Source organism: Cyrtonyx montezumae, unplaced genomic scaffold (assembly GCF_038088225.1).
Source record: "Cyrtonyx montezumae isolate F1298 unplaced genomic scaffold, pur_monq_1.0 scaffold_4, whole genome shotgun sequence".
Classification (NCBI taxonomy): Eukaryota; Metazoa; Chordata; class Aves; order Galliformes; family Odontophoridae; genus Cyrtonyx; species Cyrtonyx montezumae.
This window is the reverse complement of record NW_027072045.1, coordinates 29,217,626-29,234,052: the sequence shown is the minus strand read 5'-3', so window position 1 is coordinate 29,234,052 and position 16,427 is coordinate 29,217,626. Positions and strand designations below refer to the sequence as shown.

The 16,427-nt window shown below is 32.9% G+C and overlaps 1 protein-coding gene across 10 annotated transcripts in view; it reads left to right on the top strand.

Annotated features, from left to right (window-relative positions):
• The window catches only part of KCNMA1 (potassium calcium-activated channel subfamily M alpha 1), a 422,031-nt gene that overhangs the window by 314,599 nt on the left and 91,005 nt on the right, over positions 1-16,427 (top strand). For 5 of the 10 annotated variants that reach the window (XM_065746495.1, XM_065746491.1, XM_065746488.1 and 2 more), the window contains exons 16-19: positions 653-721; positions 4,267-4,278; positions 10,214-10,300; positions 12,612-12,688. In XM_065746495.1, coding sequence (XP_065602567.1) covers positions 653-721; positions 4,267-4,278; positions 10,214-10,300; positions 12,612-12,688 — 245 coding nt within the window. The remainder of the gene's footprint in view (positions 1-652; positions 722-4,266; positions 4,279-10,213; positions 10,301-12,611; positions 12,689-16,427) is intronic. The other 5 variants (XM_065746496.1, XM_065746490.1, XM_065746494.1 and 2 more) reach the window with 1 other exon arrangement.

The window sequence follows — 16,427 nt, the reverse complement described above, 5'->3', positions numbered from 1 at the left end:
AAATAGACTTCATTTTTGTGTCAAATAACCGAGGATTAGGCAAGACTGCATACTCTCTAAGCTCCAGAACAGATAGTTTATTTTGTGGGCATATTCAAAGAAGTAGCACTTTCTAGTCTGTTGCCAAGTTAAGCCTCAGTCTATTGCAGAGTAGGACATCACGGACTCTCTGTCAGTGTTAAGTTCTTGATTCTGTACTTGAATTGTTTTATTGTTTTAACTGAAAAAAAAAGTATATTAATCAAAATGTTAATGTTTGATATGTAAATGTTTGATATTAATCAAAATGTTTAATTTTTGTTAATATATTAATCAAAATGTATATTAATCAAAATTCAAAAATTTCGTCAAGACATGCACTGCTTCAGTCAAATGCAGTTTTATGTTTTGAATAATGATGTTTCTTATTGTACTACAAATAGACTTAGTAATGCAGTACTGCTGCATAAGATGTGCTCTTAAGTGGTCAGTTCATAGTTTTTATGAAAAAGCATTTATTATTTTCCAAGTAGAAAGATCTTTATGTATGACCTATATACATGGTACTGAAGACTGGGTAAACATCTGAGTGAGTGCAATTTCTTAGCTATGTCTATTTACCCAATGGTTTTTGTTAAAAAGATCTAACTCTTGGCCTCTTGTCTTCTTGCAGACTGGTGTTTGCGAAACTAAAGCTCTTAATGATAGCCATAGAATACAAGTCGGAAAAAAGAGAAAGCAGGTATGTCAAGGACTACAGATTTTGGAGTAGGAATGCATTGTCAAGAATTTTGCCTGCTTATTTTTCAGAGTAAACATAGATGTGCTTTATACTTTCTATACATTTCAGAGTATAATTATACCATCACATTGCACCATTTCTGTGCTGAAAGGCTTTTATTTCTGCTTTGTTTTTCCTCACCCAAATCAATTGAAATCACAATGCTTACTATAAGGTAGGGGTACAGTGTTCATGTGTCCACTTTCAGAAGTGCAATTCATTTTTATTTATACAAAATCGTACCCTACTTAATGTTTGGGTTTTTTTGTTTATACTCTATCAACTTTAAGTGGCTGTCCAACAGTTTACTGAAAATAAAAAAGTGGAAAGCAGATGCGTGTGGTATTACAAGTAGTTATAGCAATGTTTATTTTATTATTTACAAAAAAAAAAAATATTTTATGTAAGTCAGTTTGGAAGAGCCAGTCATCGTAGTATACAAGATAAATGGAAATATAGAATAAACATTTATATGGTATCAGAATATGATCAGATAACCAGAATTTACACATATTTGTGGAGCTATCAACTGATTGACACCTTTTCTATCCAAAAAGAAATTTCCTAATTATAATTAGTACAAATTCATAGACAGAATACATTTCTTCTTTTTGTACAAAAATTTTAAGAATGTGTGTACTCTAGAGTCAAGTTTCAATCAATTTGTCAGTCAGTGCATTTACAAAACTTTCCTTTTTGTGTAATAAAAATATCATAAATGTGCTCTGCAAATCGCAGAGGGACGTATAGCAAAAATCTGATAATTCTGACTTCAGTCTGAATTTTATTTTCTCTGTCAAAGGTGACGTGTAAATTGTGCCATAAATCTAGAGCTATATATACTGCAACATCATAATTTTTTTGCCACCAGTTACCTAAAACTTTGAGGGCAGTTGTTTCTTCTCAAAGAAGATTATTTGAGCTCATGCCATGATTCTGGAGTTTTTGAATGTATATTCCTTTGTAAATGTCTATAAAATCTGTGTGGGACATTTGGCACAGAAATAAAATATTGCAACTACTAATGACAGTATTTCTGTGGCCTATACTTGATTTTGCTTGATTCTTTCTTATGGGGAAATCATATGTGAAGTGGTCTGTGATAGTGGATTTTGCTTTGTCCACACTATGTTAATTAAGAAATTGAGGTGTTTTTTTTGCAGTAACAGATGTTTTTTTTTAATGTTTCCAGCTCCCCTGGGCTCATCATAAAATAAATACTTTTCCATTCAATTGCTACATTCTGCATTAGCTAATGTAAAGTGAAATGAGTAAATATTCTTTTATCTAAAAATTTAACTGAGATTTTCTAGCAAAATTAAAAAAAAAAAATTACAACATTTAGAAAATACCTTGTTTCCTTTGGTTCTCTCTGAGAAGTATTTCCCAACTTTAAGTTGTTATTACATTGCTTGTCATTTAGTTTCTTAAATGCTTGTATTACAGTCTTTTTCAATAATAGATAATTCATGGCTTCCATATCAGTCTTTGAACTTTTTTTCAGTAAGAGTTGGATTGAGTTCTTAATCACAGGGTGATGCAGAGGATCCCACAAAAAGTAACACAATGGGATACAATCATGTATTTCCTGTTACTTAAGTCCACAGAGGTAAAAAATCACAGTGAATTTGGTAATAAAGATTGTGGGAAGCAGTATCAATGGAGAGATGTTAACATCTGGATTTTGGAAACGTATATATAACAGAAGGAAGGCATGTAAACTAAATAGTCACATCATTTTATTAACCGTGATCCACAAGAGTAACTTCTGACTTTAGTAAACAGTGATAATTTTATAGTCAGTTTTTGATAAATCAGATTGCTACCTGCAAGATAATTTTACTGTTTTACTGTTCCTGTGTTCTTCAACACATGTGTTGAGTGCCTATTTCTGGCTTTATGAACTGGTGCCTCTTAATCTAACCATAAGGGTAATAAAACAAACCTTTTTCTTACTTGCATTTCCTTGCACCACCTTAACTGATGAAGAACGAGGATAAAAAGTAGAATAACATGGTTTGCAAGTGTAATTGTAGCTCTAGGATGAGATAAGTTTCAAGTTTCAAATCATTCTTTCTCTTAACTCAATGAGGAGATCTTACACCACTTTGATTTTTGTTACTATATTTTTGTTAACTTTTGTTATGATATATCTGATCTATATATCTGCTAAAGGAACCACAAAGTGAATTCAGAAATGTGTGGAGCTCTCACAAATGGTAGTTTAAGGGCTTTTCTAATCCTTATCTTTCTAATTCCCTGTCTAAATGTTCACCTCAATGCTAAGAAAAAATCCCAGTATCATTTCGAGTGAGCAGCAGAATTTTCAATGTTTTAGTATCTTTAAATTCTTTAAAAGTTTACTTAGTTATGAAGTCATGATGTTTTTGTTTGAATTTGAGATCAGTAGTCATTTGAAATCATCCAATTTTATTCAAGTCAGTACATCAACTAGCACTAGCTGAGCTTCCTGCTCAATTTTTTTCCACTATATTTTTTCACAATTGGTATTAATATTACATAAAGAAGTATCAGATTGTTGATTATAAACAAGTTATGATTTTAAAAGATTGCTTAAAAGCAGAATGTGAAACTACTCTGAAGTAAAATGAGTTTTTCAAGTCCTAATATAGGTAATGGATTCTTAGGTATGATAAATACAAAGTCAATTAATAGCCAAAATAGCCTTTTTTTTTAATATATATACAGTTGCTTCTCATCAGAATACTTCAAGGATTAATTATAGCTATACTTACATTTATTTACATCTACATTTATATAATCAGAAATATTTGAATTACTGTTCAGTTAACACAGAAACCTCTCAGCATACAAAATGTGACTACTTTAATTGGTTTCTGACCAGATACTAAGGTCTGCACTTTAGTTGTTCCAGTATGAGTTAGCCATTCCTCCACCACTAACTCTAACCATTCATTCATCTCAGCAAGTATTATAATCATTGTTATTGTCAGCAGGAAGTGTGCTGTAAGTAAATTGTTTATGTACCTAGTGTAAGCCAAATACTTTATCTTTAAAAAATTATCTTAGTTCATATACTGGAAGGTTTTATTTATCCTGTAGAAAAAATTGCTGAAGGAATATGGAGAACATCAACCTGAATGTGTCCTAGTACGGCTTAGTCAATAGATAGCAAAAAATATCAATTTAAAATTGATAATGTTCAAAGTCCTCATCTAAAATCCCTTTTAGAGATAACTTCTACTTCCTTTTTCCTTGTTTTTTTTTTTTGTTTGTTTTTTTGTTTGTTTTTTCCCCCACATAGGCAAGAAGGAAAGCCTAACCTGGATTCTTCCCTCCTGCACCCTTTGTTTACTCCTTTTGTTAAATTTTCTTTGTCTGTCCATATATTTGTTCTCATACTCAGCAGAAAAACCTTTGAGCCTTTGAGACTTTTATATAAAGGTTTTTTTTGCTTTTGCTTTGATGTCAGTTGATTTCCTATCAAAGTGTTTGATTTGCAATTTTTTTCTTGTCGTTTGCAGAAGCCGAAAGCGGTATGCCCTCTTCGTTACCTTTCCTTCCAACCTCAATCCTACCTCCACTCCTTCTAACTTCAGGACTAATTCCTTGCCAAGAACACAGGAAGATAACATCTTTGTCTATCTTTCTCTGTATATGCACACATATATATATATGCACACATATATATATATATTCATCTGTCTATGTGTGTATATATATATGTGTGTATATTTATATATGAGCCCCCAACCTCAAAAAGGAGACAGGATAGCATTTTGTATCTTCATTGGTTCTTGTGACTCAAGCACTAACTTCTTTGCAGGAAATATAAAAAGAAATAGTATGTTTTAGGCTTTAATTTTTATTCCTTTATGGAATAATCGGTCTATGAGACTGTTACATTTGAAAAATAGACTTTACTGTTAACACCTCCCCTTGTCTTTTTTTCATTTGTACTGTATCATGACGATGTATTTTTCGTCTTTTCGTACCAGCCCTTGTGCTGACATATTGTCTTCATATTCATTTGTTCATTGATGTCCTTCTTCCCCCAGTCTTCCTTCAAAACACGTCTGAGAGTATAGTGGTTCATTTTCTCTTGTAGTCTCACCTTCCATTAACAACCTAATGCCTGATTCTTTGCATTGCTAATCCTGTTTTGAGCCCAGTTAATTGTAATACAGTACTAATTAAATTTATTGTACTGTTCCAGTGAAAGTACCATGGATAGTTTCTGCTATACGTCACATTCATTTGTGAAGATGTTACTGAAGTTTTTCTAAAGTTTTTTTTTTTTCTTTTGGGATGGCATGTGTATAATTTTCTTTTGCTACACTATGCTGAGAGCCCTTCTGTAGTCAACATTCTATCCTGTTGCTATTGGATTGAATGGAATCAAGAAGGCATGCTCTTCCATATCTTCTTCTCTCCTCTCTTCCTCTCCTCATATTTTTTCTGTCACTCCCACTTGTTTCTCTAATTGCTTATAGCAGTCTGTTGGTTTTGCTTTTCAGAGACCCATTCTCATTATTCAAACATTTTAATTTCCTTCTTCGTCATATTCCCCAGACTTTACTTTCCATGTCTGTTTTGTTGTGTGTGCTGTGTGTTCTGTTTAATTTTTAGTCTTATTCTCCTGTGGTTTCTGAGTAGATGTGTGAAAAGAGAGGTGGCTTCCTGTCAGTTTGGCATTATTTATATGATCCAACTGCAGAGAAGTTACTGCAACACTTAGCATCTTCAAGGATCTGCAGTTGTTGCACCTCTACTTCGCTTCTTGCTTTTAAGTATATATTATCTTGTGGTTAAGGCATGTGAACACTGGCATGATTAACAATATGAAGAAGTGTTGTACAAAGTAAAGTTGCTTGCTCCCAGAATAAACTGTATTGTGCTGTGTCATTGTATTGATAATCAATTGCTTCTGGAACCAGAAGGAATAATTAAATTATTTAAAGTGTACTGAACTCACCAGCGCCATTGAACTAGTTTGGATTATGCCCTAGTAAAACACTTCACACCCGTGATTTAGTAGATACTATTGTGAAGGATGTAACTCCTGGGAGCAATCTTTTTTATACGCTTGTAGTAATTAAGGCTTAATATACTGTAGCATGTAATGTGCCTTGTCTTTTGCCTTGAACTCTTTTAAGTGTCTTACTGGATTTTTCTGTGTAGAACAATATGGATCTGAATTAATGTCAATGATAGAGCCCAGAAGAAAGAAGCAATGCTCACAAGTTACGTGCAGTGTGAAGCTGCTATGCACGCAACACCCACTAATGGGATTTGTGCACCTACGCTCACACTCTACTTAGAATCATTCCCCAAAAATACACATTGCCTAAAACTAATTTTGCAATTTGAAGTCTGTAGTTGTGTGAATGACATGGCACAGTTATTAGCCTTTAGGCTAATAATGATGCATTTCATCTGGGCATGGCATGGAACAAGAAAAATAGCTGTCTTTATTTAACAGTGTGATAGTTTTAGTCAGTGATATCACATAGTCTTGTTTTAGTTACTCTATTAGTAATTATTAGCTATTATTATATATTTCTGATTACTACATGATATTGTTACTATTTTAGTCACGTGGGGAATGGTACAGTACATCTACCACAAGGTTTAAAAATGAGTTTTTACAGCTTTTGTCATTTGTTTAGTCAAAATTTTTGCCATAATTGTTTCTTTTAATTCAACAATTGACTTGTTTTTTAGATAAAGACAGCAGTTACAAAGATACCTATAAATCCGGAAGAAAAAAAAAAAATATATATATATATAAATAAGGAAATCCCACTCTATCAGATTTTTTTGATGAATGGATGAGTCGTTCAATTGGTCACTGATGCTGGCATTCATTCTCACCTATCTTTAACAGGGTAGATCTAAATAATCCCTTTTAGTCATTCAGACTTCAGTTCCTGAAAGCAGCTTCTTTTCTAAAACAGGTGAGATGAATCCCATTCTCAGTGCTGTCTAAATCATTACCCTTGAAGGAAGAATAAACAAGAACAGTAAATAACAGAAGTTGCTGACAAGGGAAATTCCCAGCCTTCTCAGTGTATGAAAACGAGACATTACTTTGCTATGTACTTATCTCCACAACTAGGGGCATATATATATGTGCACTTTATCATGAGCTGCTTAAACAGATATATGCATCTCTAAATAACTAATGGATTTATTCTTCTTGTTAGGCTTTAAAGCTTGATTCATTTTTCGTTGCCCTTTTTCCCCCTATGATAAAGTCTTTTAATTAAAAACATTTTCCTTACTGTACATATTACTGTGTTTATCAGAGTATAACTTTAGTTATGCTGCAGCTATGACACCTCAGTTCTCCTAAGAAATAAACTAATTGCTGCTTTAATAAGCAGCGCATTCAGTAAATCTGTACATACTCAATAGAAACTCATGACTTTGATCTGATTAAATATAGGGTGTTTGCCTATAAAGCAGAAGTTTTTCGAGCCTTTCTTGTAGCTCCCTGTCAGTTCAGTGTTGGATCAAACTAATTTTTATTTTCAACCAGTCTTCACTGCTGGGTTCATACTGCATTAACTGAGATCGTATCTATATTTTGTGGCTATAAATACAACATATTTGTAGAAAAATGCATATGACATAAGATCTGGTAAAAATAAGAGTCTATATTTTTTATTCTGTGATCCGCCTGAATTAATTTAATGTGTCTCAGGAAATCTTGTGATGCAGAAGTATTCTCACAGTACATCTGCAACTTAAATCACTTCTGTTTTAAGATTATGTTCAGAGCCTCTTAAAAGATCTGCTTATTACTTTGTCAAGCTTAAAGTTCTGGGAGAAAAAAAAAAGTGATTATCTGTTTTCACTGAAAAGCTGCAATATCTTCATCATTAAGGGCAAAGAATGAAATAGGAGGAAAAAGAAAGTGTTACTTTGACAGAGCAGTACTCAGTGGTAGTTAAGAAGTGTAGTCAACCCTAACTGTGTTGTAAACTTTTCATATTTTAGAAGGAACAGCTTACTGGAAACAAATGAGACTAGCTTCTCTAAATTTCTAACAACTAAATTATCATCAATATGATATTAAAAACAAGGACATGGGAAGGAAGAAAGGCTAGAGACTTAAATGCAGGTGAATTTAAGGAGTTGATAGAATGTTTTGGCAGAAAGACTTCAGAGAGATACTAGCAGGAAGATCCCCTCCTGTTTTTGTCTGTGATCATGGTTTCATGTATTGGCAATTCTCTTTTTTTTTTTCTTTTTCCCTTGAGTGTCCAAGTAGAGCACATATTTAATCTGCCTCATTGGCTGCCTGTTAAGCTATCCCTAGAACAGCCAGAAAGCTTTGAGCTGGTGTATTGACTCAAGTAACAAATTTTTGTTCTATTTTTTTTTTTCTGTCAGCTTTATTTCATTTTTAAACCTGGGAAATTGCATTTTAAAAATACATTAAGTAAATGTTTTGTTTTGCAAGCACAACCATTAAGTCCAATAAACTAAGAAGTGAAAAAAGATGCGAACTTTTAACTGTGCAGTCTTACTGCATATCCACTTACCTGTGTGCATTATACTGTAGGCATCATTTAAATTATCACATTTCATTTTTTGTAATACAACTGAAATGTGCTGTGGAGCTGCTTTCTGTGGTGATGCATTCAATTTTTCTGTAGTTCTCTCATTTTGAACTATTGTGAAGTTCGAAATTGTGAATGAAGGAAGAGGAAGGACATCTGGGTAAACGCTTTATTTGAGAACTGATTTCTGATCCTGCCATCCTACCAATTGCTGAGCATTTCTACTTGCAGCAGAAGTGCCAAGAAATTGTATACAGAGATATACAATGCTAAATATTAAAAAATAAGTTGTAGGCATCCTAAATAAATATTTAACCTCATAGTGACTCAATTGAGTCATTTGTAACTCATCTGTACAGTGGAGTAGGAATTTAACTTCATAGTCTTATAAAATAGATTATTTAGCTGTTTTTCTGTTTATATTCCACTGTGATGAACACTGCAGACTTGTTAAAAATGATGCTGAGTTTAAAGAAAGACAAACTACTAAAATCTATTCCTAGAACAATGTCAATAGCACGCTCATTAATATAGTCTCAGATTGTGAGAAAAAAGGAGCTTGTAGACATTAAATTAAGAATTGTATTATGATGACTGTATATTGTAGGCTAAGCTATGGCTGCATGACCAACCTTTTACTTCTTAACTTATGGGCTTTCTTTTGCACCCTGAATATTCTTTTCACAGGGCATTTTTCCATGTATAGTCATACATAACCACATTCTTATGCAAAGGTTTCAAGTATACTATTAATCATACTCATTTATTACTAATACATAGGTGATAAGTACCATCCTGAAAATGAGATCCATTTCTCATCCTAATAGTGACATTAAAGATTTTTGGCCTTTACATATTAGTGACGTATATCTGTTCAAATATGTGCTTTATCTAATTTTGTATATGTATTTTCATGCCAGTATTTAAATTGCTGGTAGTCATTATTTACAATAGATTGTGTATGTATGCCGTTAGTAGACCATGATTTTCAAAGACCAAGTTAAAAAAATATATACGAAAAGATAGAACTTTACACAAGCTGTATTTAATTCTATCAAGTCAAAAGCTTAATTATATTATGCAACAGTAAAAGTCACTGGAAAATATATTTATAACTATCTCTGTGTATGGATCTATAGCTTTGTACTTTGCAAATTACCTTAACTATTATCTAGAGTTAAATCTTCACAAAAATAAAAAAATTTCATAAAGAGATACAGCATATCTCACGTTGAGGCTATTTTGTCAGTATGGTTGGCTTATTTTTCTTCTTCTATGGCTGCATTGCAGCATTTTAAAAAATTTTAATTCATTTTGTGTTTTTTCAGCTATCGTGACTGGTTGTCTTGTACCATTCCCCTTGAGTGTATGTGTGTATTTACTTTTTTAAGCAATAACGTTGTATGTGCAGATAGGGGTCCCATTAACATTCTATATCACTACAATCAGCAAAAATTTGCATAAAAGGTTCAACATTTACGAGTGGCATTTTGTATTGTTATTGAGTGGTGGTTGTTGGCTCTTTTCACCATATTTTGAACTGTTCACCACTTTTTGTGACAGAGCAGGAGATCTAAAAACTAAGCTTCACACATTGTGTTTCTGAGAGGACTTGTTGTTTTGTATAATCCATATTTAATGCTAAAACATAAGAATACATATGTAAACACTTAATGTGATTTTGGGAGAAGGCATGTGAATGTCTCAAAGTAAAGTTTTTGTAAAAATGATGACTGTTATTTGATTGGAAATGTCAAGGAAAAATGGCTTAAAATTTCCTTACAGCTTTCTGTAACTAGTGGGTCCCCTATAGTAGAATAAAAAAAAAGCTAGTTTTGAACATTAGCTTTAAAATAATTATTTTTTTGTTTTGTTTTGCTTTTGTTTTTGTTTCATTGAACAGTATATTAATCAATCCTGGAAACCATGTCAAGATTCAAGAAGGTACCTTAGGATTCTTCATTGCAAGTGATGCCAAAGAAGTTAAAAGGTAATTTATATATTCCTATAATTAAATTTAAACATACTGTATTTAATTTATTTCTTTTTTAGTTTTCCTTTACCTGTAAAAATGTGATCTGATTTTCATTATAATATGTTGAAAGGTTTTTGTGAAAAACTGAGTTGAGAAATCATTGAAACTACCTTTCCTTGAGGTCATACATAGCATTTTCTTAATTATAGTTTCAAATGTCAAGGACTTAAAATAATTTTACAAGTGTGTAAAGAAAATATGAGGTTATTTTTCAGAATTTTACTAGAAAATGCAAAATATATTAATCTGTTTTCTTGTTAATTAATTGGATTTAGTGGAATTGCTCTGAGATAGAAATGAGTTGACAATTTTGTCCAAGTTTCAGGTTTAAAGTAGTTCTTATTTGTATAGAGTCTATTAAATAATTGATTTGAGCAAGCTACTGTATTTACATGCTAATTGCATTAGCAGATTAATATTTATGTTCTTGTAATTTTTCTTTACTGAAGCAATATATTCTATGTCTTCATAATAATAAATACAACAAAAACAGTTTGAAATATGTTCCAACCATTAGGGACAGCTTCACTGGTTCACTGTAGTTAGAAGTACTATAGTTGCATTAGATTAATGATTTTGTATCTAGTGCCAAACATATTTACTCTGGTTTGTATAAAACGCTTGAAAGGAATAAAATAGCAATGTGATAAAATAGTGTTCAAATAATTATTTAATGTCCCTTGAATAAAAAAAAATATAAAATATTTAAGTGATAACATTTACTTACTCCTACACTTTTTATAAAGTGAAAATAATTTTCAAGTAAAGCAGGTATATAATGAATGTCAAAATATCAAAATAATGAAAATTACTGAGAATTTGAAATATATAATTTTTTGAAAAAGTAATATAGTTCTTGTCTACACAGAACACAAAGAAGAGCACAGTATTACCTCAATCCTCTCATATTTCTAGCACCAACTTTAAAGTATTTGCAAACAGTATTGCATCAGCTATGCTGCCTTTCAATGTACGGTTTGGGGTTTATTTTGTTTGTTTGTTTTTTACAGTTTTTTGAAGGAATTATAGTGAAAAGAATATTAAGTATAATAATATGAGAACAAGCAAGTCAAATGCCTGAAAATCAAATTATTATGGATTTTTAAAATATGTTAATGGATAATTTTCAGCTGTAGAGTGACAGCTTTGTTTATGACAGTGAATTTGTATTGAGGGGCGTGCAGAGGGAGAAGTTTGGGGAAGATAGATGTGAAGAAAACATATCTTGATGAGGATATGTACAAGGAAAATTCATCAGGTTAAAAAGTATGTTTATTTTATTATGACAGCAAGAGTACTGGCAAACTGCAACTGTCCTGCTACAGGCCAGCTGTGTAAATCTCATGAAATGTTGTCACAGTAGCCTTATGCAACATGTTGACTCGACAGCGATGATTAAACTCCTCTGAGAGCACTCAGATACATATTTGTTTAACTGGAATTTTATTTTTATATTTACCCTTTTCCCTCTAGTTCTCTTTGTGTTTCGGCTAATGGTGAGCATTTTGATTCAGTGAGAGATGCTAATAAGCGTGAATATCACATGGTGACCTAGATTATTCACCTTATTAATTACATACTTTTCTTAGAAGTGTTGACTTCTTATCTGTTCAAAATCACTGTGATTCTGCTCTAATACCAAGTATAAAAGACAAATCTGAATCAAGATTGTGTCTGCTCTTCCATTTATATATTCCTGTAGAAACTGACTAATTTTTTGTAGGTTTTCTCTAGGGGGTGGTGTTGGAGGAAGATAAATCATAAATCTGACATAATTGTCACATTGATCACTTTGCAATCTCTCATTTTATCTAAAATGTTGTCCAACTTGTGGCTGGGCTGAAAAACTGGCCCAGAGTGCTAGATGGTTTTTCCAAAAGAAAATGTTGGTGTTCCTGATAAGAACAGAGATTTCATTAAATACTTACTTTATGTATATGCATACATACATATACATTCTTGACAAAATTCATTGGGTGCTCAATTTTTCCATGATGAAAGACAACTACACTGATAGACTCTATCATAATTATTATCACATCTTCCAATTACTTTTAAAAGAAACACTAATTTGGAGTCTTATGTTTGAACTTAATGGTCTTGAAGCAAATATTTCCTACTTTAAATATCTAAACAGTTTCAAAGATTAAAGGAAATTAGCCCTGGCATGTTTCATTAATTTGATACTGCAACAAGAAGAAATGTGGCACTAATTTCATTTGTACAGATTAAGAAATATGTCAGTTTTTCCATTTTGTCTCTCCAGGGCATTTTTTTACTGCAAGGCCTGCCATGATGACATCACAGATCCCAAAAGGATAAAAAAGTGTGGCTGCAAACGGCGTAAGTAATATTTCTATCACCCCCCTTCTCCTTCTCATTAACTGTTTAGTCTTGAAGAATAACTGTACACTCAGTTAGATGTTTCACACAGTGGTACAGGCAAGTTAAAACATAAATTCACAACAACATAGATGCAATTTGCATTTTGTAGTTATTTTTATTAAACTTTGTACCACTCCCACCTGTTTCTTCATTAAAAAAAAATCTGTTAGGGTCCAAAGCTGACAAAACTGAAACTGTTAATCTAGCTAGATATAATTATGATAGTTAAGAGATAGTTAGAGTTAAGAAAGAGCTAACAATGAAGTTCTGCTGTCATTCATATGTTCCTGAAATCCAGTAATTCCAACAGTTTTCTGTAAACTAAACAGCTTTTGTTTTCCTTGCTGAGTACAATTCTGTAAAAGAAGAGATTAGGGAAAAATATTTCATCATGTAACTACTGAAGTAAGCTATTACTGAAATAAATCATCAGTTCCTAGAGAAAGGGATTGTCTTAAAAAAAGATAAAGATTGGTGCCTTAAACATATTCTTTCAACAGATTCCATATCTGAAATACCTGCATTTGGTTTAGTTGTGTTGTTAGGTCTGCTGTTTAAATTCTTTGGAAAATTGTGTGTAAAGAACTAATTGAGCTTGGGAAATGACATCAGACTTTACATCTCTATTTTTATAATATAGAGAAATTATTATTTCATTTATATATACATTTAGAAGATATTTTGCAGGAACTGTTAGAACCACATTTTAGACATAGTTGTGTTTGATCCATGAATGTAATAGTGAAATCTAAAGGATTTAGAGATCCTTTTCTCTATGGATGCACAAATATTTTTGTGCATTCCTTTCCATCTTGCTATGGAGAAGCGTTTTCATTACAGAACACTGACTAGGTAAATTGAAACATCTCAGAATTTTTGGTTTGTTTGATCAAACCTATTCTACCAGTATTTTTAAGAGGAAGAAAACCCTGCCATATCTATTCATTCAGTCATGGCACCATCATTGCACTGTTTTGGAAGATGAAACAAAGCCTGAACTGGACCATATCTAACTTTAAGGAATACCTGAAATGGGTGAATTCTATGGATTTTAAAAAGTTTTTAAGGAACTTCCCCTCCCACCCAAAAAAAACAACCAACCACAGAAGTGTGAAACAAAGTAGTATAATTGAAAGAAAACAGCTGAGGCTTTGATGGAAAATGGAAATTTTCTTCCAAGGAGAAATGGAATGTGGAAAGCATGCCTGATGTGAAAGGAATGTATGTATTGCCTAACATATTGGAAAAAAAAATTCCTACCATATTGTTCAAGAGCAGTTTATCCCTTTAAGAATATTACGTTTGAACTGCTGCCAAAGCCAATGAGACCACTGAGTAAGTTCTGGTAAAGTAGGTTTCAGATGCCTCAGGGTGCCAGTAACTTAGAAAGCTAATCTTTTCTGTTACGAAATTACACAACACTTAAGAAGGAATATGTTACCTGTTTAATTGTGTCCAATTCTTATAAACAAAAGACCTATTTTTTGTATGTTCTCTATGCTTTCACATTGTGTATGCTTTTCACACTTGTGCTGTTTCAGAAAGAAAAATTTGAAATTTTGGTGTTTTAATCTGAGACCTACATGTTGCAAAAAGATGGGAATCAGTAATTCATGGTACACAGGTCTAAGCGTGAACAGTAACATGACTTCAGTACTAGGAAACCAGGGAGGAAACAGGGCATCCTGTGACCCAGCCAGCGCAATAGATACATTGTTATCAACAGGGCCATGGAGAGGTGGGAGTGACAACTGTATGGTGCAATGTGGAATGTCTTAAAAGGGACAGTTGGTCCAATAAATAGATGTAGAAACAAAATGATGGATGTAGTGAGGCTGAGGAAGGAGATTGTCAGAGCTGCTGCAGTGAGCACTGAGTACTAAGGGGGAAATTCCCTCAGTAGGGTGAAAAAGAAAAGAAAGACAGCAAAATATTAGTTTTCCCTTTAATTGTCTCTCCTTTCTCCCCATCTGCCCTCTCCCCTCCACCCCCACACACATTTGGTTAACCATTAGGAATAATGCAGTGTCTTTGCTTTTGAAGTTCTGCCAATCAGCCAAAAAAAAAAAATTCAACATTAGTTAGTAATTTTTGATCATTAATTCCAGTGACAGTCTCAAGATCCCTTTAATGGGACTGGGTATATATTTTTAAAAGGTAAGTCTTAAGGTAAAGACTGTTATTCACATTAAATGTCCTAGTTTTAGCTTTCAAATCACTGACCTTTTTGAAAATCCTAATAGTGTTATCTATCTGTAAGTTGAACCAACTCCTTGGTCTTTAACTGCAGGCTAACCAAAACAGAACATTAAGAACATACTTTCTCCACTGAGGCAGGAAACTTGCAACTGATCTATCAGCAGTTAAGCTAACAACTTGATTTTTAAAGACAACAAAAATAATCACAAGCAATTATGTAGTCCTATATAAGTATATAAATATTAATGAGCAGCAGAGCAGTTAGAGACAGCTGAATGTGGAAAATGTGTAAGATGAAATGAAGGGGTTGCTTGTAGATATTGATACTTTCAGGTGAATTGAATGTGAAAGAATATCTTCTTTAAATTGAAATCTTACTTATTGTAGCTTTAATTAATGGAGCTTCCTGTGTCACTGGAAGACCACATTTGTAATAATGATTCTGAGGTTGCACATCATTTTAGATACTATATAAACATTAGCTTGCTGATACTGTTGGGATCTAAACGTGAGTTTACCTACATAGCTATTTGTTCAAACCCATTAGGCCCAATATTAATGATTCAGGGAAGGTCAGAACATTTCCATGAGGCCACAGATAATTAATGTAACCTTGCTTTCCTTTTACAGTTTCTGCCACTCTTCTTTCTCCTTACCTATCTCACTCACTGAATAACATATGAACACTGATGTCTCATTGTCCAGATAAATGTTTGCGTGGAAATTTTATTCACAGATTGTTAACATATTTTTTTAATGCTTTCAATCTCATTCTCTATGCCATTTAACTGTAGGTTTTTCGGCAAGGGGCCAAATACATGTAAAAAAAATTATATAAAATGTAGCCACATTGGGATGAAATCTCTGAACTGGATGACCTGCTCCTCCTGTTTCTTTCATTCTGTGCAACAACTGTGGTCTAATTCTGTATATATTTTTTCCAGTGACAGTGCTTGCTGTGAACGATGGGGCTGAACCCCAGAAGGGACATATCATGTGTACATTGATGTGTTTGAAGGAATTTCTTGTAATCTATGATAATTGACAAACTTTTGATTTATTTTTCCTCTTGCTGCCTTGGAACACGGCCCCTACTATATTTTAACTGCACACTGATAGTGATCTATTGTGAGTAAAAATGGGTTCCCTGTAGCCCAGAGTGCGGTCCAACCTGTCTTTCTCTAGCGGAGAGTATTTTTGTTTAGTATTTTGGTTATTTTCTTTATTTATGTTGCATGTAGCAGTGACGTCATACCCACAAGTTTCTCATCGTTTCCACCCACGGAGATTAGGGTGACGTTGACGAAAATACAGCAGTTTTCCCCTCTTCCACTTTTTTGCTCCTTCTTCCCACAACTTTGTCTTTTTTCCCTATTTGAAAGGGAGATCTTGGCAGTGACATTTCTGAAAAGACCTAGAGATTTCTCATGAGTTTTCAGAGCTACTGGTTAGGCTGGGGTAATAAGCACTATAGCATTGTTTGCCTCATTAAGCCGAA